Source organism: Coregonus clupeaformis, chromosome 24, assembly GCF_020615455.1.
Source record: "Coregonus clupeaformis isolate EN_2021a chromosome 24, ASM2061545v1, whole genome shotgun sequence".
NCBI classification, from domain to species: Eukaryota; Metazoa; Chordata; class Actinopteri; order Salmoniformes; family Salmonidae; genus Coregonus; species Coregonus clupeaformis.
The window spans coordinates 22309843-22331736 of NC_059215.1; the positions used below are offsets into that span (position 1 = coordinate 22309843).

The 21894-nt window shown below is 43.4% G+C and overlaps 1 protein-coding gene across 3 annotated transcripts; it reads left to right on the forward strand.

The window, feature by feature from the left end:
• The first annotated feature begins 5206 nt into the window (after positions 1-5206).
• LOC121538457 (E3 ubiquitin-protein ligase Itchy) lies at positions 5207-21717 on the forward strand. 3 transcript variants are annotated; one of them, XM_041846483.2, is made up of 24 exons: positions 5207-5347; positions 10273-10364; positions 12372-12513; positions 13034-13158; positions 14362-14499; positions 14652-14697; positions 14775-14977; positions 15174-15387; positions 15723-15818; positions 16015-16198; positions 16733-16802; positions 16886-16970; positions 17201-17329; positions 17990-18062; positions 18249-18320; positions 18397-18485; positions 18743-18902; positions 19033-19166; positions 19343-19483; positions 19579-19699; positions 19824-19928; positions 20058-20154; positions 20286-20358; positions 20451-21717. In XM_041846483.2, the coding sequence occupies exons 2-24, from the start codon at positions 10295-10297 to the stop codon at positions 20548-20550; spliced, it is 2667 nt and encodes an 888-aa protein (XP_041702417.1). In that variant the 5' UTR covers positions 5207-5347; positions 10273-10294; the 3' UTR covers positions 20551-21717. The 3 variants fall into 3 exon arrangements, with proteins under 3 accessions (XP_041702417.1, XP_041702418.1, XP_041702419.1); XM_041846484.2 differs by having other exon boundaries at positions 16015-16189; XM_041846485.2 differs by lacking the exon at positions 10273-10364.
• The last annotated feature ends 177 nt before the right edge of the window (positions 21718-21894 follow it).

Genomic DNA, 21894 nt, shown 5'->3' on the forward strand with positions numbered 1-21894 from the left:
ATAAATACTTAACAGAGTAGCAGCAGCGTAAAAAGGATGGGGTGGGGGGCAGTGCAAATAGTCCGGGTAGCCATGATTAGCTGTTCAGGAGTCTTATGGCTTGGGGGGTAGAAGCTGTTGAGAAGTCTTTTGGACCTAGACTTGGCACTCTGGTACCGCTTGCCGTGCGGTAGCAGAGAGAACAGTCTATGACTAGGGTGGCTGGAGTCTTTGACAATTTTGAGGGCCTTCCTCTGACACCGCCTGGTATAGAGGTCCTGAATGGCAGGGAGCTTTGCCCCAGTGATGTACTGGGCCGTACGCACTACCCTCTGTAGTGCCTTGCGGTCAGAGGCCAAGCAGTTGCCATACCAGGCGGTGATGCAACCAGTCAGGATGCTCTCGATGGTGCAGCTGTAGAATTTTTTGAGGATCTGAGGACCCATGCCAAATCTTTTCAGTCTTCTGAGGGGGAATAGGCTTTGTCGTGCCCTCTTCACGACTGTCTTGGTGTGTTTGGACCATGATAGTTCGTTGGTGATGTGGACACCAAGGAACTTGAAGCTCTCAACCTGTTCCACTACAGCCCCGTCGATGAGAATGGGGGCGTGCTCAGTCCTCTTTTTTTTCCTGTAGTCCACAATCATCTCCTTTGTCTTGGTCACGTTGAGGGAGAGGTTGTTGTCCTGGCACCACACGGCCAGATCTCTGACCTCCTCCCTATAGGCTGTCTCATCGTTGTCGGTGATCAGGCCTACCACTGTTGTGTCGTCGGCAAACTTAATGATGGTGTTGGAGTCGTGCCTGGCCATGCAGTCATGGGTGAACAGAGAGTACAGGAGGGGACTGAGCACGCACCCTGAGGGGCCCCCGTGTTGAGGATCAGTGTGGCAGATGTGTTGTTACCTACCCTTACCACCTGGGGGCGGCCCGTCAGGAAGTCCAGGATCCAGTTGCAGAGGGAGGTGTTTAGTCCCAGGATCCTTAGCTTAGTGATGAGCTTAGAGGGCACTATGGTGTTGAATGCTGAGCTGTAGTCAATGAATAGCATTCTCACGTAGGTGTTCCTCTTGTCCAGGTGGGAAAGGGCAGTGTGGAGTGCGATAGAGATTGCATCATCTGTGGATCTGTTGGGGCGGTATGCAAATTGGAGTGGGTCTAGGGTTTCTGGGATTATGCTGTTGATGTGAGCCATGACCAGTCTTTCAAAGCACTTCATGGCTACAGACGTCAGTGCTACGGGTCGGTAGTCATTTAGGCAGGTTATCTTAGAGTTCTTGGGCACGGGGACTATGGTGGTCTGCTTGAAACATGTTGGTATTACAGACTCAGTCAGGGACATGTTGAAAATGTCAGTGAAGACACTTGCCAGTTGGTCAGCACATGCTCGGAGTACACGTCCTGGTAATCCGTCTGGCCCTGCGGCCTTGTGAATGTTGACCTGCTTAAAAGTCTTACTCACATCGGCTACGGAGAGCGTGATCACATAGTCATCCGAAACAGCTGGTGCTCTCATGCATGCTTCAGTGTTGCTTGCCTCGAAGCGAGCATAGAAGTGGTTTAGCTCGTCTGGTAGGCTTGTGTCACTGGGCAGCTCGCGGCTGTGCTTCCCTTTGTAGTCTGTAATAGTTTTCAAGCCCTGCCACATCCGACGAGCGTCAGAGCCAGTGTAGTATGATTCAATCTTAGACCTGTATTGACTCTTTGCCTGTTTGATGGTTCGTCGGAGGTCATAGCGGGATTTCTTATAAGGTCCGGGTTAGAGTCCCGTTCCTTGAAAGCGGCAGCTCTACCCTTTAGCTCAGTGCGGATGTTTCCTGTAATCCATGGCTTCTGGTTGGGGTATGTACGTACGGTTACTGTGGGGACGACATCATCGATGCACTTATTGATGAAGCCAGTGACTGATGTGGTGTACTCCTCAATGCTGTCTGAAGAATCCCGGAACATGTTCCAGTCTGTGCTAGCAAAACAGTCCTGTAGCTTAGCATCTGCGTCATCTGACCACTTTTTTATTAACCGAATCACTGGTGCTTCCTGCTTCAGTTTTTGCTTATAAGCAGGAATCAGGAGGATAGAGTTATGGTCAGATTTGCCAAATGGAGGGCGAGGGAGAGCTTTGTATGCGTCTCTGTGTGTGGAGTAAAGGTGGTCTAGAGTTTTTTTCCCTCTGGTTGCACATTTAACATGCTGGTAGAAATTAGGTAGAACGGATTTAAGTTTCCCTGCATTAAAGTCCCCGGCCACTAGGAGCGCTGCATCTGGATGAGCGTTTTCCTGTTGATTAATGGCCTTGTACAACTCATTCAGAGCAATCTTAATGCCAGCATTGGTTTGTGGTGGTAAATAGACAGCTATGAAAAATATAGATGAAAACTCTCTTGGTAAATAGTGTGGTCTACAGCTTATCATAAGATACTCTACCTCAGGCGAGCAAAACCTCGAGACTTCCTTAGTATTTGATTTTGTGCACCAGCTGTTGTTTACAAATATACACAGACCGCCGCCCCTTGTCTTACCAGAGTCAGACGTTCTGTCCTGCCGATGTAGCGTATAGCCTGCTAGCTGAATGTTATCATTGTTGTCGTTCAGCCACGACTCCGTGAAACATAAGATATTACAGTTTTTAATGTCCCGTTGGTAGGATAACCGTAATCTTAACTCGTCCATTTTATTCTCAAAAGATTGAACATTGGCTAGTAGGATTGATGGGAGAGGCAGTTTACTCGCTCGCCGTCGGATCCTTACAAGGCACCCGGATCTGCGTCCGCGATATCTCCGTCTCTTCCTCACGCGAATGACGGGGATCTGGGCCTTGTCGGGTGTCTGTAGGATATCCTTCGCGACCGCCTCGTTGTCGGGTGTCTGTAGGATATCCTTCGCGACCGCCTCGTTGAAGAAGGAGCACTCCTTTTAAGAGTGTGCTCCTAATCTCAGCTCGTTACCTGTATAAAAGACACCTGGGAGCCAGAAATCTTTCTGTTTGAGAGGGGGTCAAATACTTATTTCCCTCATTAAAATGCAAATCAATTTATAACATTTTTTACATGCGTTTTTCTGGATTTTGTTGTTGTTATTCTGTATCTCACTGTTCAAATAAACCTACCATTAAAATTATAGCCTGATCATTTCTTTGTCAGTGGGCAAACGTACAAAATCAGCAGGGGATCAAATACTTTTTTCCCTCACTGTAAGCCTTACCACAGATAAGCAGAACTTGACATAATCAAAAAAATGAAAGTCTGCTTACCTGTTAGTTGGGCTGTGAACTGCATCCTTCATTTAGACGCCAATCTGTTATGATGAGTTTCTAGGGTATCAAGTGATTACGAATGTAAGGATGTACTTAGACACTTTTGATGGGGAGTTCATATAATATATTTAATATGGTACCATGGTTAGTTATATCAGACGAAGGACATGGCCCTGCCGCTGCCATCTTCCTAACTCCAGAACAAAGATCCACTCTCTCTATATATACACTCTGTTACAAGTCTCTCCACGAACATCTGGTACCCATCATGGGCACTCCCTTCTCTTGATGTTATTACCCTTTACCCCTGTCACTATATCCTGTCCATCAATTATTCTAAGATCAACATCAGTAATCTACTCTGACATAACGGAATGTAGACTCCGTGGCAGCAAACCACTTATCTACTAACACTCCCCTGGTCCACACAATACTATGACATGATATTATTACAGGTCCTTCATGTTTATTGGTGTACTTTGATATTAAGCTGACTTGGGCAGAACACAGAGTGGTGGGGAAATGTAAAAAAGTTATAAATGTGATGCGCTGTCTGACAGGGACAGAGTGGGGGGCTGGGCGTTCCTCACGGAGGACCATGTACTGTATGTTGTTTTGATCCAATCTGTAATAGATTATGGAAGTATAGTGTATGGTTCGGCAGCCAGGTATCAGAATATGTAGTGGGGCCTTTTGGACCTCTCCAGATTTAGGGGGAGATGTCATTACATAGCTGGCAATGAACTATTGGGTTAACTAACGAAAGGGGTCCTACAGGCATGTTCGGAACATAAACGTGGACAGAATAAAAGCTTTGGATGGGTGGGTGATAACCAGGCGAGGTGGATGGGATTATATGGCAGGGAGTTTAGCCCCATGGTACCTATCCCTGTGAGTCCACCATGGCTACTCCTACATCCAGTAGTTGATTTACAAGTGTTCTAGAGAGTACGGAAAAACCGGGAAGGTGTTGATCCATCAGAGTTATTTAAAAGACGACTGGATACTATATATCAGGATTTTATGCCCATATATACAGATGGATCAAAAGATCCATGGACAGGTCAGACTGGGTCAGCCTTTGTTTTAAAGAAAAGTGGGGTGGCAGTAAGGACACATATTACAGACCATCTGGCTGTATGCATGGCAAAACTGTTGGCTGTACTGTCCTTGCAGTGGGTGGAGGAAGTCAAGCCAAACAGAGTAGTTATATGCTCTGATTCATGTGCTGTGTTGATGAGTCTGCAAACATTTAGCTCATACAGCAGACAAGACCTGCTATATGAGGTTCTCCAAATTCATGCAAGGGTGAGACAGATGGGTGTCCAGATACATTTTGCTTGGGTCCTAGCCCATGTGGGGGTGAAAGGGAATGAGGAAGTAGATGTGCTAGCTATACAGGCCCTTAGGACAGAGGATGTGGATGTGGAGGTGCCAATGAGCAAGGCAGAGGCTAAGGGAATGATATGGACAGTGCAGAGATGGCAGGAGCAGTGGAACAGCGAGACTAAGGGCAGGCTTATATACAGAGTAAAGTCAGGGAGGAGGGTAGGAAGAGACAGAAGTGAGGAGGTCATCTTTACAAGGCTAAAGGTGGGACACCACCTATTGAATAAGTCATTAAATGTGATAGGAAACCATCCAACAGGAAGGTGTGATTATTGCCAGGAAACAGACAGTGGAACATGTGCTGATACAGTGTGAGCAGTATGATGGGGAAAGAGAGAGACTGAGATCAAATACGAGGGAGAAGGGGATACAGGAATTGAGTTTAAAATGCATACTGAGAGTAGAACATTGTTAGATACAGTCTCAAACATTTTCTATATTTTTAAGAGAAACGGGGCTGGCAGGTAGGTTGTAGTTCCTCCCTGTCCCTGGCCCACACTCCAATACAATAGGTGGCGGTAATGCACCATAAAGTTGGATGCCAAACGCCGGTTAACCCCACAGAAGTAGTATGCGTGCGCACCACCTTGTTTCGGTCAAGTGAGACGATTACGAAGATGGTGGAAGTTTATTTCTTGAAGTGAAGCCGCAAAAGAACCAAAACAGACCGGGATATTGGGGAAAGTTGCCTGTCACGTCTTGAACTTCTTCTGCCCTTGGATTCGGGTAAGCGAAACATCCGAGGTGGAAAGTCCTCAACCGCAATATTTTGCCTCCACACTGGGCTAGCCAGCCATGACACGGGCTAGCTAACCTGCCAGCCAGCTTGTTTTTTTTAAGCCTGTTGTGCTCTTGTGTTATCACGAGCAGTTGCCAGTAGCCCATTCATAGACTGTATATTCATAAGTTGCCAGCTGATATTTAACACGTAAACAACAACACGGCTTCAAACATTTTATTGCATCCAATCTCTGCATCACGGAGTAGAACGTAACATTTCAAGGTTGTAATTTCACTCGTTTTGAGACTACAGAGCTAATTTCGCGACTTAGCTAACTAGGCTAAACGCGTTAGCCTTCTTCGTTGTCAAACATGTCGGAGATATCTAAGCGTATCCTTTTGCCAATGTCATATGCGACTGGTGATGGTTAACATCAAATCCTAGCGATGGCAAACAAAATGCAGTAATAATTAACTATGTTTATTTTCTCCAGTCATATTGTTATTGAGTAAAATGACGTTGGGGTTCTCTTGCTTTTATCCAGTCACGTGTTCATAAAACATACTGTCATTTCAACAACCTGATCGTGCCACTTTCTTTGAACTGAGGGGTGGGGCTGGGTAAATGTAGCTAACCTTTTTTATTTTTTTATTTTTTTATTTCACCTTTATTTAACCAGGTAAACCAGTTGAGAACAGGTTCTCATTTACAACTGCGACCTGGCCAAGATAAAGCAAAGCAGTGCAATAAAAACAACACAGAGTTACATATGGGGTAAAAAAACATAAAGTCAAAAATACAACAGAAAATATATATACAGTGTGTGCAAATGTAGCAAGTTATGGAGGTAAGGCAATAAATAGGCTATAGTGCAGAATAATTACAATAGTATTAACACAATGTATTGTGGGTTATGATGGGTAAGGCAGTTGTAGGGTATTTATCATTTGTATTCTTAAAGAAACAAAGCTCTTCCTTGAATGTTGCACTCAAACAATCCATGTTTTTTTTAAAGTTATACATGTCTGTGTGTATTATACTGAACAAAAATATAAACGCAACAATTACAACGATTTTACTGAGTTACAGTTTATATAAGGAAATCAGTCAATTGAAATACATTAATTGGGCCCTAATCTATGGATTTTGCATGACTGGGCAGGGGAGCAGCCACTTGGGAGCCAAGCCCAGCCAATCAGAATGAGTTTTTCCCCACAAAAGGGCTTTATTACAGACTGAAATACTCTTCAGTTTCATCAGCTGGCTGGTGTCAGACGATCCCACAGGTGAAGAAGCCGGATGTGGAGGTCCTGGGCTGGCGTGGTTTCACTGCCAAATTCTCTACAACGACGTTGGAGGCGGCTTATGGTAGAGAAATTAACATTAAATTCTCTGGCAACAGCTCTGGTGGACATTCCTGCAGTCAACATGCCAATTGCACACGCCCTCAAAACTTGAGACATCTGTGGCGTTGTGTTGTGTGAGACAACTGCACATTTTAGTGGCCTTTTATTGTGGACCTTTGTAATGATCATGCTGTTTAATCAGCTTCTTGATATGCCACACCTGTCAGGTGGATGGATTATCTTGGCAAAGGTAAAATGCTCACTAAAAGGGATGCAAAGAAATTTCTGCACAAAATTTTAGAGAAATAAGCCTTTTCTGCATATGGAACATTTCTGGGATCTTTTATTTCAGCCCATGAAACATGGGACCAACACTTTACATGTTGCATTTATATTTTTGTTCAGTATAGTTGATATGTCAGTTCCTATGTTAACTATTAACTTGGTAGTGTTTTGTTAGCTAAACCCATAGACATAACTTAACCTAAACAGTAGTTTATGTGGAAATGTAGTAGTAGCCTACTAGCCTAGCCTTGTAAACACAAACCTCAGCGGCAGAGCTAAAGCTTGTCTGAGGTTCTGTACAATTGCTTAAGCTGCTATTTAGCCTTTAATCAGGATATTTTCGACTAACCTTGGCGATACTTTATTCGTTCTCGATTTGGACGTCCCCGGTGTCTTCTAAACTCCCATGGCTAGTTTCAGGGGGAAAGTTGGAATTTATTTATTTTCAGTTATTAAATTAAATACAATTTTGCTCCATGAAGTAATCCAACAAGATTAGATGGCGGTATATACATTGTCGGATTATTTCATGGAGCAAAAATGATTTAATTTAATAAAGGACTATTTTCTCAATTCCAACTTTCCCCCTGCAACTAGCCATGGTAGTTTAGAAGACTTTGTCAGAAAATCTATTTAGCATAATTCAATATATCAGCTACAACAGCAAATGTTATCTAGTTAGCCATACAATGTGCAACAATGCAACAGAATTTAGATACAAAAATGATTGGACCGAAGCTTTTAGCACTAACAAGGGACTTGTGAAGTATAAAGGACTGACTTGGACTCGGACTCTAACACTAGGGACTTGATACTCGACTTGGACTCGGTTTAGTGACTTGACTACATCACTGCCATCAGCTAGCCTACTTCTAGCCCTGAAGCAGGACCAAGTTGGAACATTACAAATAGGCCTATCCTATGGTGTAGGCCTACAGGCATTCCAAAATTCACAACAACCTCTAAAATCAAATTTTAATAGCCTAGGCTGTGTTTCCACTTTTTATTTGTTTATGCGTTATCTAACATTTAGGTGAGGCAGGTATTCATTGGATGATGGTGAATCTTTGATCCTGGTCTTAGCTGATGAGTTCCTGACTAGTGAGTTATTTAGCTGGCTCACAACGCAGTCACTCACTGTAGGCCCAGGATCAGCAGTGGTTAGTTATTAACTCCGGGTACAGCCAAAGTTAAAGTTTATCCAGAGCTTTTTCTCTCATTTGCACAGGGGAGATAGGCGAGGAACATACACTATATATACAAAAGTATGTGGGCACCCCTTCAAATGAGTGGATTCTGCTATTTCAGCCACACCCGTTGCTGACAGGTGTATAAAATCGAGCACACAGCCATGCAATCTCCATAGAAAAAACATTGGCAGTAGAATGGCCTTACTGAAAAGCTCAGTGACTTTCAACGTGGCACTGTCATAGGATGCCACCTTTCAGTTTGTCAAATTTCTGCCCTGCTACAGCTGCCCGATCAACTGTAAGGGCTGTTATTGTGAAGTGGAAATGTCTAGGTGCAACAACGGCTCAGCCGCGAAGTGGTAGGCCACACAAGCTCACAGAACGGGACCGCTGAAGCGCATGGCACTTAAAAATCGTATGTCCTCGGTTGCAACACTCACTACTGAGTTCCAAACTGCCTATGGAAGCAACATCAGCACAATAACTGTTGTGTCAGGAGCTTTATGAAATGGGTTTCCATGGCCGAGCAGCAGCACACAAGCCGAAGATCACCATGCGCAATGCCAAGCGTCGGCTGGAGTGATGTAAAGCTCGCCGCTATTGGATTCTGGAGCAGTGGAAACGCGTTCTCTGGAGTGATGAATCACGCTTCACCATCGGGCAGTCCGACGGACACATCTGGGTTTGGCGGATGCCAGGAGAACGCTACCTGCCCAAATGCATAGTACCAACTGTAAGGTTTGGTGGAGGAGGAATAATGGTCTGGGGCTGTTTTTAATGGTTTGGGCTAGGCCCCTTACAGTAAGGGAAATCTTAACGCTACAGCATACAATGACATTCTAGACGATTCTGTGCTTCCAACATTGTGGCAACAGTTTGGGGAAGGCCCTTTCCTGTTTCAGCATGACAATGCCCTCGTGCACAAAGCGAGGTCCATACAGAAATGGTTTGTTGAGATTGGTGTGGAAGAACTTGAATGGCCTGCACAGAGCCCTGACCTCAACCCCATCGAACATCTTTGGGATGAATTGGAACCAGGCCTAATCGCCCCAACATCAGTGCCAAACCTCACTAATGCTCTTGTGGCTGAATGGAAGCAAGTCCCCGCAGCAATGTTCCAACATCTAGTGGAAAGCCTTCCCAGAAGAGTGGAGGCTGTTATAGCAGCAAAGGGGACACAAACTCCATATTAATGCTCATGATTTTAGAATGAGATGTTCCAAAAGAACTAGGCTATGATTCCTGATGCTACTTTCACCAGTTTGATTTTCCCTAGAAAGTTAATTGTTGGGTTGCATCACACTCGTGGCTTTTTCCAGAGAACAAGTATTTGTAAATGGGCAATTCCACGGTAACATTGACACTGAGACTCAGATTTTTCACTTTGAAATGAATTTCAAACAAACCAATGATTGCAAAGTTAGACAAACCATACTATGCACAAGGTCTACCTAAACAATTTCCACTGAGAATTTTACAAAACCACATTCACTTTAAGAACAGTGCAGATGCCAAGTTCGGTAACAGAATGATGACACAAACCGTCATTCAGTTATCAAACTTAGCATCTGCACTGTTCTTCAAAGTAGTTATTGTGCATAGAGTTGTATGGTTTCTTTAACTTTGCAGTCATTGGTTTTTGTTTGACATGCATTTTAAAGTGAAAATCAGAATCTGTGTCACTCTGTTACTGCCCAAATGACTCTCTTAGAAATCTTACTACTATACATCTGAGCTCAGTAAGTTTCACACCCACACTTCCACGTACTTATAGAGAAGACTTGCCTAGTCAGAGAATGGTAGGTACCAGCATAACCTTTCTTGCCCATTTAACTAATAGCAATATCATTTCATTACCATTCAAAATAGGTCAATGTATTAGTTGCTGGGTGGTTAAAGTGTGACTAACAGAATGCTGACCATGATATTTTATGTTGTTCCATTACATTTAGGTAAGGTCACTGTCTAATATCGTAAAGCATCTCTCACAATCCAGTGAACCCAAATGTCATGCCTAGACAGAGGATAGAAAGTCTGTAACTTGCATTGCATGGAATGTGCTTTGGGCCATTGAGTGGTTGACTGAGTACGGTGTGGTGTTTGTTGCAGGTAGCCATTCCAGCCCTATGTCATGGCCTCCAGCGTTGCTAAACCAGGCCCTGGGAATGGCTACCCCATGAAGGCACAACTGCAAGTTATGGGTAGGTTCTTAATCCTGATCCTTGTCATTTATTTTGGGTGTTGAAGGGCTTAGTCCATACCAAACATAGGAAACTCTGTTTCTCAGGGTGTGGGCAATGTTTATTTTGTCCACACTCATAAAACAGAATTGACCCGAAGTGCTCTATAATATTATAATATACAGTGCCTTGCAAAAGTATTCATCCCCCTTGGCGTTTTTCCTATTTTGTTGCATTACAACCTGTAATTTATATAGATTTTTATTTGGATTTCATGTGATGGACATACACAAAATAGTCAAAATTGGTGAAGTGAAATGAAAAAAATAACTAGTTTCAAAAAATTATAAAATATAAATAACGGAAAAGTGGTGCGTGCGTATGTATTCACCCCCTTTGCTATGAAGCTCCTAAATAAGATCTGGTGCAACCAATTACCTTCAGAAGTCACATAATTAGTTAAATAAAGTCCACCTGTGTGCAATCTAAGTGTCACATGATCTGTCACATGATCTCAGTATATATATACACCTGTTCTGAAAGGCCCCAGAGTCTGCAACACCACTAAGCAAGGGGCACCACCAAGTAAGCGGCACCATGAAGACCAAGGAGCTCTCCAAACAGGTCAGGGACAAAGTTGTGGAGAAGTACAGATCAGGGTTTGGTTATAAAGAAATATCAGAAACTTTGAACATCCCACGGAGCACCATTAAACCCATTATTAAAAAATTGAAAGAATATGGCACCACAACAAACCTGCCAAGAGAGGGCCGCCCACCAAAACTCACGGACCAGGCAAGGAGGGCATTAATCAGAGAGGCAACAAAGACACCAAAGACAACCCTGAAGGAGCTGCAAAGCTCCACAGCGGAGATTGGAGTATCTGTCCATAGGACCACTTTAAGCCGTACAATCCACAGAGCTGGGCTTTACGGAAGAGTGGCCAGAAAGCCATTGCTTTAAGAAAAAAATAAGCAAACAGGTTTGGTGTTTGCCAAAAGGCATGTGGGAGACTCCCCAAACATATGGAAGAAGGTAGTCTGGTCAGATGAGACTAAAATTGAGCTTTTTGGCCATCAAGGAAAAAGCTATGTCTGGCGCAAACCCAACACCTCTCATCACCCCGAGAACACCACCCCCACAGTGAAGCGTGGTGGCAGCATCATGCTGTGGGGATGTTTTTCATCGGCAGGGACTGGGAAACTGGTCAGAATTGAAGGAATGATGGATGGCGCTAAATACAGGGAAATTCTTGAGGGGAAACCTGTTTCAGTCTTCCAGAGATTTGAGACTGGGACAGAGGTTTACCTTCCAGCAGGACAATGACCCTAAGCATACTGCTAAAGCAACACTCATGGTTTAAGGGGAAACATTTAAATGTCTTGGCATGGCCTAGTCAAAGCCCAGACCTCAATCCAATTGAGAATCTGTGGTATGACTTAAAGATTGCTGTACACCAGCGGAACCCATCCAACTTGAAGGAGCTGGAGCAGTTTTGCCTTGAAGAATGGGCAAAAATCCCAGTGGCTAGATGTGCCAAGCTTATAGAGACATACCCCAAGAGACTTGCAGCTGTAATTGCTGCGAAAGGTGGCTCTACAAAGTATTGACTTTGGGGGGGTGAATAGTTATGCACACTCAAGTTTTCTGTGTTTTTGTCTTATTTCTTGTTTGTTTCACAAGAAAATATATTTTGCATCTTCAAAGTGGTAGATATGTTGTGTAAATCAAATGATACAAACCCCCCCAAAATCCATTTAAATTCCAGGTTGTAAGGCAACAAAATAGGAAAAATGCCAAGGTGGGTGAATACTTTCGCAAGCCACTGTATGCGATTTGGCAGATGCTTTATCCAAAGCAACTTAGTCATGCGTGCATAAATTTTTATGTATGGGTGGTGAAATCGAACCCACTACCCTGGCGTTGCAAACACCATGCTCTACGAACTGAGCTGCTCTCAAACTAACTTCTAACAGACAGTCTTCCTTCTAGCTCTGCCCTAATTGACGACACTCTTCATCCCCTCAGTGCTATCAGCAAAACTGAGAGAGAACAAGAAGAACTGGTTTGGCCCCAGTCCATATGTTGAAGTTGCAGTTGATGGCCAGTCCAAAAAGACAGAAAAATGCAACAACACCCACAGTCCCAAATGGAAGCAGCCGCTCACAGTGTAAGTTGTCATCGTGTTATTGTTGACAGTCAGCGTTGAGAGCAAGGAACAGCCGCATCTTAATTTAACAAGTACAAATTCTCTCAAAAGTGGCAAGTGTACAGGGTTGACTGAGGATCCACTCATGATTTAGTAGTGCCAAGTGCCAACACATCCACACAATCAATCCCTTCTTTATATAGCTCTGGAGTCTTACTCTGCAGTCCCTTCTTAATTTAGAGTCCCTCTCCAATTTCAGTATGTCTTGGTGTGGAGTATTCGGAGCAGTTATACTATGGTGTAGTAAGCTGATGCGCTTACACAACTGTCTTTTCCTGCAAACATTCAGGGTTTAAGTAGGCAGCTGTTATAGTGGGCATGGACACTTGCTTCTATTTGTCTCTCTCTCTTTAGATATATGAAAATAATTATCTTTGACTATTTCATGTCTGATAAACTCTCACATAAAATGTATGCTATATTCCCAGTGAATTAACCAATGTCATCTTCATTGTTTGTTTTTCTTTTACCGCTGCAATAGAATTGTCACTCCTTTTAGCAAGCTCATCTTCCGGGTATGGAGTCACCAGACCTTGAAGTCGGACGTATTGTTAGGCATGGCAACTCTGGAGGTCAGCGAAACACTCAAATCCAACGACATGAATAGTGAGTGCCTTCCTTGTATCATGTTATTCATACCTTGCTTGGCTGTGTGATAAAGGCCTGTACTGTGTCTGTGCTCTCACACTTACATAACACAGCCACAAACACCTCCCTCTGCTTTGACTGTGTGATGTCACAGATCAGAGGCAGATGAGATTACTTCCCCGTTTTAAAGAGTTCATTCAGTCCCCTGACAATTTTCTAAATGCATTTAAGGCAAACCAGATTGAAAATATCACACCAGTCTCCTATTTTGACAAAGCAGTAAACAATGATAACTTAGTTTTGGAGTAGGATAATTACTCTGTTTCTTATGGCTGTACATTTGTTTGACTCTCCTTACATTTTACATTTTAGTAATTTAGCAGACGCTCTTATCCAGAGCGACATACAGCAGCAATTAGGGTTAAGTGCACATCGACAGATTTTTCACCTAGTCGGCCTCGGGGATTAGAACCAGCGACCTTTCGGTTACTGGCACAACGCTCTTAACCACTAAGCTACCTGCCGCCCCATTCTTCTTATGGGAATTCTCTCTCCATTACTTTTTTCCACTAGTTTGTTGAAGGTATATTTGATAAGGTGACAACAGACATAATTATTGGTCATAGCCTATCTGGTATACTGTCCAAGCAGTTCTTTACTGTCCCTCTCGTGTCCCAAACTCAAGGTTATCATCCTGGTGCAAAGTGGCAGACAAGGATGATTCAAAGTGCTGATAAAGGCTTTTGACAGACGAGGAGCTGAGTGGAAGGAGGCTTTTTATTACATAACCAATAGTGCTGGGAATTGCCAGAGACCTCACAATACGATATTATCGTGATACTTAGGTGCTGATATGATATGTATTGGGATTCTCACGATTCTATATGTATTGGGTTGGATACTGTGATTTTATTGCGATTTGATATTCTAAACATATTGCTCACCATATGTCTGCTGCAGAGGGACGAGAGGCATGAGAACGAGTTTTGATCAGTCATGGAAATAAAAGTGCTGAAAACAAATTGACTCCCTATTTTAAAAAGATGTAGAACAAGCTATGAAGGAAAAATACTAGAGTTTTGGTGCAGATACAGCCAACTAGTGCAAAAATATTGTCAACACGATATATCGTCAAAAATAATATCCCGATATGTAACTATATAGATTATTTCCCCCATCACTAATAACCAATGCTTTTGTTCCATGATGTTTTCCCTTCAGTCTCTGAGGTGGTGCAGACCCTGCATCTGAGTGCAGACAAAGACCAGACAGATGTGGTGGGGGACCTGTCTGTCTGTCTGGACGGCATGCAAGTCGACCCCGAGATGTTTGCCTCTGCTGCCAAGGCCAACAGCCAAAGTGAGTCTGCTCTGTGCAATGTTATCCGCACTGTTATCTGTATTGATTTGTAGGGAGAGAGTTATGGTTTTCCCATCCTTCCCAGAAAATAATCTCCAGCTTCCCCTCAGTATGTTCAGTTCACAACTCTGGGTTTGTCTTTCTGATCTCAGGTACATCAAATGGGGAATCGCAACACAACGGGGATCATGATGTGAGGTAAGCTTATTATTCATGGTTACTGTGGTAATGATGGTCTTGCTTATGGGCAGAGTTAATAGGTGATCTTGTGGCAGGCGGAGTAGAGACGGCTCTCCTTCTGTGGATGGTTTGGAGCACAGAGCTTCCCCAAATGAGCGTGCGGTCGCAGTGAACGGCACAGGGTCTTGCAAAGGGTCTCCTGCTCTGTCAGCAGGGGGCTCCAGGGGGAATCCTCTACGGCCCCCCAGGCCCTCCCGACCCCCACCACCCACCCCGCGCAGACCAACCTCTTCTCCAGGTGAGTGGGTCAACCTCTTAACCCATCTTAAACCAACACTAATGCTCCTGGGGATTTTATGGCATGGTATTTTGCTTTATGCTTCGTTTTGTATGTCCACAATTAAGCGTTTGTCAATTAATGTGGTCGAAAACCATCTAGTGTCATTTTCTCAAACACACTCAATCTTATTTTCTCATTCACTGGTTCATGGCAGCATCCTCTAATGGTTCTATACCAACTGAAGGAAGCGATGGCCCCAGCTCAGAGACCCCAGTCCGTATGCCTGCACCTGCAGGACCAGCCACAGACCCCAATGCCCCACCCCCTACACACGACCAGAGCCAAGCAATAGCAGCCAGACAAGCAGCCAGTGTTGCCCCAGGCCCCCCCAGAGTCCCCACTGTTGCTGCAGGCCCACTGCCTCCTGGGTAAGGGTCAAGCCATCCATGTTGATCAGTCTGGCAGAAACACTCAATCGGTCAGTTAGTGGTGTCAATACAACTCCACCCTCAGGTTCATAATCTGACTTATGATCTGTTAAAAAACTGAAAATGTGAGCAAGAGAGCTGTTGTTTGAAATATATCTGTTGCCGTGACTGCTTACCAACTGCAATTACATGTTATTATTGCTCTAGGGTTACTTAGTCTCATCACTTTTATACTTCAACTCTACACTACCTGACGTGACTTGGCTTTTTGCTTTTGTAGCTGGCTGACTGTTTTAAATGTTTACATTTTCTTTAAATCGCATGTTCCTGTAAAGATGGGAGCAGAGGGTGGATCAGAACGGAAGGCTGTATTTTGTAGATCATGTGGAAAAGAGGACAGCGTGGGAGCAGCCTGAGCCTCTACCTTCTGGGTAACTCCCCTCACATATCCTGTCTTCATACTCAAGTGACACTCAAACTACAATATACATTCTACATACAGTATTAAAATTCATTTTTCCTACACCCATATTAACACTCCAGTTCACAAGACAAGCGGAGAATAGTGTCTTTCTTACTAGAGGATGCTAAATGCGTCTCCCCTGTTCCTCTTTGCTCTGTGTGTAGGTGGGAGCGGCGAGTGGACCCCATGGGCAGGGTCTACTTTGTAGACCACATCACCAGAACTACCACCTGGCAACGGCCCACCATGGAGACAGTGCGGAACTATGAACAGTGGCAGCACCAACGCAACCAGCTACAGGGTGCCATGCAGCAGTTCAACCAGCGCTTCATATTTGGGGTGAGTGGGGTAAGTAGGAACTCTATGACTGGTCAAATCAAGTGCTCAACTCCTTCAATAACAGTACTGCTTGGTACTGAACAGTTGTGAAACACTCAACAGATGAAGATTTTAAATAAATGAGGCCAGCTGCTATTTGCACTGTGTGAAATGATAATGCCATCAAATGGATTGGGTAATTTACAAGAAGTTTATTAGGAACAAAGAAACTAAAGAGGGACACTACCTCACCCCTGGCTTTATTTAGCTAATTGAGCTAGCTGGCAAGCCAGACAGAGCCGTTATAGGAAGATAATATTTTAACTATGAAATGTAATTAATTGGGCCTTGGTGTAGTGTCCAGATGATCTATTAGTGTTTGTGTGTCAGCCTTATCAGATTCTCTCTTAAGATTGTCTGCTTCTCTTAATTCTTTACATATTGTGCTGTAAACAGTCTGTCCTTTTTCAGTTGGTGATATTTCACCAATCTTTATCAGTTGACAGTTGACTTTTTTTACTTTGTTAATATATTATTCTGTTTGTCTTCTCTTGTGCACTGAAGCTCCAGGACCAGGTTCCAGCCACTGAGAATAAGCAGTTTGATCCCCTGGGCCCGCTGCCACATGGATGGGGTAAGATCTCACTCGTTACCTCACATCGCACAGATTAATTGAATGTTTTCTAGAATTTTTAATGAATTGATTTATGTTCTCAGAGAAAAGAACTGACAGCAACGGGAGAGTGTACTTTGTCCAACACACCACACGGACTACACAGTGGGAGGACCCTCGCACTCAGGGGTGAGAAGTTCATCTGTACTCTTAGTACAGATATTTATCCTAACATCTACTTTTAACCCCAAAGTGGGAGCTATCCTGGCACACCTAGAACAAGACAAGAGTAGCTCAGCCCCTGGGTTTAGTACTCTCCACATGCCAATGCGCTGGAACTGAAGTGTTAATTCAGACATTGTTCAGATCTGTGTCCGACTGTTGGTCCTAGTGTATTGTGATTACACTCCCTCTCTCAGGTTGCTGAATGAAAAGCCTCTTCCAGAGGGCTGGGAGATGAGGTTCACTGTCGACGGCATCCCATACTTTGTGGACCACAACAGGAGAGCCACTACATACATCGACCCTCGCACTGGAAAATCCTCACTGTATGTCACAAGATTACATTCACTTAATCTCAAAGCATTGGGCTACCACTCTGACTAAACAATTTTTCTTGAGGCCATATTTTAGACCAAAATTGGCTGTATTTAACAAACACTGTTCTGTTTCAGAGACTAGTATTGACCTAAAACAGACTGGTGATGGAAGTGTTGCTACTAATAACAACGCTTTCTTTCTGTACCAAAAACGTCAAATAAGGATGACTAAAATGGGCTGAACAGATACTGTCCATCTTTTAGTATTCTAATGAGCCACACCTGAGGGAAGATGGTGTACTGTCAACATGACTGCTCTCTGTGCAGCAGGGACTTTGCTTTGCTCTATTCCCCAACTAACAGGAATTACCTGTTTGGTTTCTTTTACAGGACTGTGTGGTTATTGATATTTCCCCTCTAGTTGTTTGTCTGCTCACCTGTAGCATGTTTTGGCTGAAATAATTGTCATTATCTAGCCATTTGTTTAGTCTGCAGAGAGTAGTGAACACATACCATTGTCTGACTGTCTGGGGTCTATGGTTTGACATTATTGTATAGTTCTAATAAACTATAGTAAAAGCCAGGTAATCTGACAGAAGGCTGATTCAGTGTTTGGGTCATGATGCGTGACTGAATGTGTGCCTTTATCCTTGTCTCTCTCTACAACAGTGAAAATGGGCCCCAGATTACTTACGTCCGAGACTTTAAAGCCAAAGTCCAGTACTTCAGATTCTGGTGCCAGGTAGGTGTCATGCCTTCTGAGTTTGAGTGGTTAAACATTTACATTGTTTTTATGATCAACAGAACCACATGAATTCCAATACAGTGACCCAATGAAATGAAAACGATGACCCGCTATTTCTGTTGGCACGTTTGAAAAAATTTATATGCTTCAAAATCACTTATGATTTCCTCTCTTCTTGTCCAGCAATTGTCAATGCCTCAGCACATAAAGATCACTGTCACCCGCAAAACCCTGTTTGAGGACTCGTTCCAGCAAGTTAGTAAACATCCTCCCAAATGAGCATGTTGACACTGACATGTTGTCCATAATAATTTGACTCTCTCCGTTGTAGATAATGAGCTTCAATGCACAGGACCTCCGCAGGAGACTATGGATCATATTCCCTGGGGAAGAAGGCCTCGATTATGGTGGGGTGGCAAGGTAAAGTTCTAATGTACTCTCTTCAAGTGCTCTTGTGCAGTCATTGCACCCCAATAAATAATACGTCATTGTAGTGATGAAGGTACCTTCTGTATCCTCTGGTCAAGGTTTCAGCTATTTTAATTGCCTTGTAAAATATCCTAGATAAGTGGTTGCCTACCAGTTATTTGACCAAGTTATAAAGTATGGTGTTAGCTGGATGCTTGCAGAGAGGTATTGTGATGAGTGTTATGAAATATAAATTTATTCCTCTGTAGGGAGTGGTTCTTCCTGCTGTCTCACGAGGTGCTGAACCCCATGTACTGCCTGTTTGAGTATGCTGGGAAGGACAACTACTGCCTGCAGATCAACCCTGCCTCATACATCAACCCTGACCACCTCAAATACTTCAAGTTCATTGGACGCTTCATCGCCATGGTAACTATTTTTAGTCACTATGTTAAGTTCTACTTTTTCTACTGCAATGTGATATGTTTGCAAGTGCAAAGATCTGTTGATGCAGTTGTTGTGCATTTTTAGATGTTAGCCTCCTGAACTATTTTCCCAGGCTCTTTTCCACGGGAAGTTCATTGACACAGGCTTCTCACTGCCGTTCTACAAGCGCATGCTGAACAAGCCATGGGCACTGAAAGATCTAGAGTCCATTGACCCAGAATTCTACAATTCTCTCATCTGGATTAAGTGAGTCTTCTGAGGAAAATGTACTGATATTAACTTTGGTTGTAAATTATGTTAATGTCTGTTCAATATTTTGGTGGCACACTTAACTTCATGGCCCCATTTTTCTTAATCACAGAGTTGTTGTTTTCCATGTTAAGTCGCTGATACTTGTCTTTGTTATCTGTTGTGCACTTCAGGGAGAATGACATCGAGGAGTGTGGCCTGGAGATGTACTTCTCTGTGGACAAAGAGATTCTGGGTGAAATCACCACTCATGAGCTCAAGCCGGACGGTGGCGAGGTCCTGGTCACAGAGGAGAACAAGGGGGAGTATATTAGGTCTGTCTTAGCATATGGCTGCCTACTCTCCTCCTGACCCATGTTCACTACTTTCATGGTGTGGTGCCTTGATGGTCTGTGTGTTTCTCCCCCAGGCTTGTAGCAGAGTGGAGGTTGTCCAGAGGTGTGGAGGAGCAGACCCAGGCCTTCTTTGAGGGCTTCAACGAGGTCCTCCCACAGCAGTACCTGCAGTACTTTGATGCCAAAGAACTGGAGGTATGAGTCTTAGAGTTTGGCCTAATTATTTACACCAGGTTCCCCATATTCACTCATGTAAAGATGAGTTGTTGTTCCAACGCGTGTTCCATTGAGCCAATTGTGACGTGTCCACGTCCTGCAGGTGATGCTGTGTGGGATGCAGGAGATAGACCTGACAGACTGGCAGAGGAACACCATCTACAGACACTACGCACGCAGCAGCAAGCAGGTCCTCTGGTTCTGGCAGGTCAGTGTTATACAGCTCTCCTCACCAGTGCTACAGTCAGATGCCACATCTCCTCAGTATCATTACATTCATATCACACACTAAAGAACATGCCTGAACATACTGTACCCTCCTGGACTTCCCTTACAGCTCATCAAAGAGATGGACAACGAGAAGCGGATGAGGCTCCTCCAGTTCGTCACAGGCACCTGTCGCCTTCCTGTTGGAGGCTTTGCTGACCTATTGGGTAAGTTTGAGGCTATTCCTTCCCCTCATGGGTGGATGACATACAATCTACAGAGGTAAAAGATAATGAAACATAACATTGTGCCATTTTTACCTGTAAGTAGTTAGTGACTTACATATTTGGTTTTGTAGGGAGCAATGGCCCGCAGAAGTTCTGCGTTGAGAAGGTGGGAAAGGAGAACTGGCTGCCCAGAAGTCACACCTGGTGAGTACTGTATGGAAGAGAGTCAAGGTTAAAACAGAGTAAAGGCTTCACTCAACAGGTAACTAACCTGCCTCTATTTCCCCCTTTTCTAGCTTCAATCGATTGGATCTCCCTCCTTACAAAAGCTATGAGCAGCTGAAGGAGAAATTGATGTTTGCGATTGAAGAGACTGAGGGCTTTGGGCAGGAGTGATCTAGCAACAGATCGATAGACACATGAGTGTGGTCTTAATTTGTCAGTGTTTAAGCCAGGGAGCCTCTCGAAGACCGGCGTGTGTGTGTGTAAGCGTGTTTGTGTGTGTGTGCTGTTGAAAGGAGAGACCTTGCTCTAAAATACTGGAAGCCTATTAGAGGTGGGTATTGATCCACAAGAGTAAACTGCTCCCGTCTCATAGAATGCCCCCCCACGCATTAACGCTGGAAACTCACCCTCAATAACATCATATAATATATATGGGACAGGGTTATCAGCAGCATCGGTCCCATCATCCTTTGATTGACCCACCACTATTTCTGACTATCCCAACACTGTCTTTGAGGAAAATTAATAATTTTATTTCAGATGAAATTACGACCTCTGATCAGACAATGGCCAGATCCAGAAGGTGCACTGCACATGCTTCAAAATAGAACAGTTCTTCTGTTCAAGGCTCCTTAGCATTTATCTGTGAATCAATAAAATATTGCACGGGACAATATTGGCCCCTATATTTATAATGGTACAAGTACATGGATGTGGCTCTACTATGACCCTAGTTTTATAGGGCGTTGTGACATGGTAAAATGTAATATCTTTAAATATTCTGGGGAATAGGAAGTTGAAATGTTTGTGTCCAGAATATTGCCTTGATGTCTTGGGTGATATAAGATTTAACCACGTTGTGTGGCAAGGTTGTGCCTGTGAAGACTAAATATGTAGCTTTTAAAAGTCTGGGAGATTTTTAACAAACTGGTTTATCCATTTTATATTAATGGGAGATGTTTTTCTGGCCGTGGCAAAGGCATGGGAACGTCGGTGGGAATACATATTTTTGTTTGTTTTTTGGGTTGATTTTGAATGGAAATCCCCAGGAAGTTAATGTGTAAATAATGATAATTTATGGTGCGTTGCAAATAAAAAGTCAGCTCCTATTTTTGTCTCCAGATTTATCCTTAATGCAACTTAAACTGCTCTCCCTGTATATGAAATAATGTTGTAAATTGTGTTGATAACAAATTAATTTAATTTAGTAAAATAAAAATAGCATTTAGTAATAAGGGGTGTATTGTGAAACGCCATTTGAAAGATTTTACCCTGTTTGATATGTACATTATGAATTTGTGTAAAAAAAGAACTCAATAAATTAAATCTATTGGTTTAGTGTTTTTTCCTTTTTGGTGTTACTGGGGTAGTGAAGAAATCAAAACAATCTTTATTTGTTACAATCATATTTAAATTAGTGATACAGCGTCAAATCATAGTTATCCATTTTGAATAGTTAATTTTCATTTTAGCTAAATGCAGCATATTTTGCATGTATTATACATATCGAGTGCA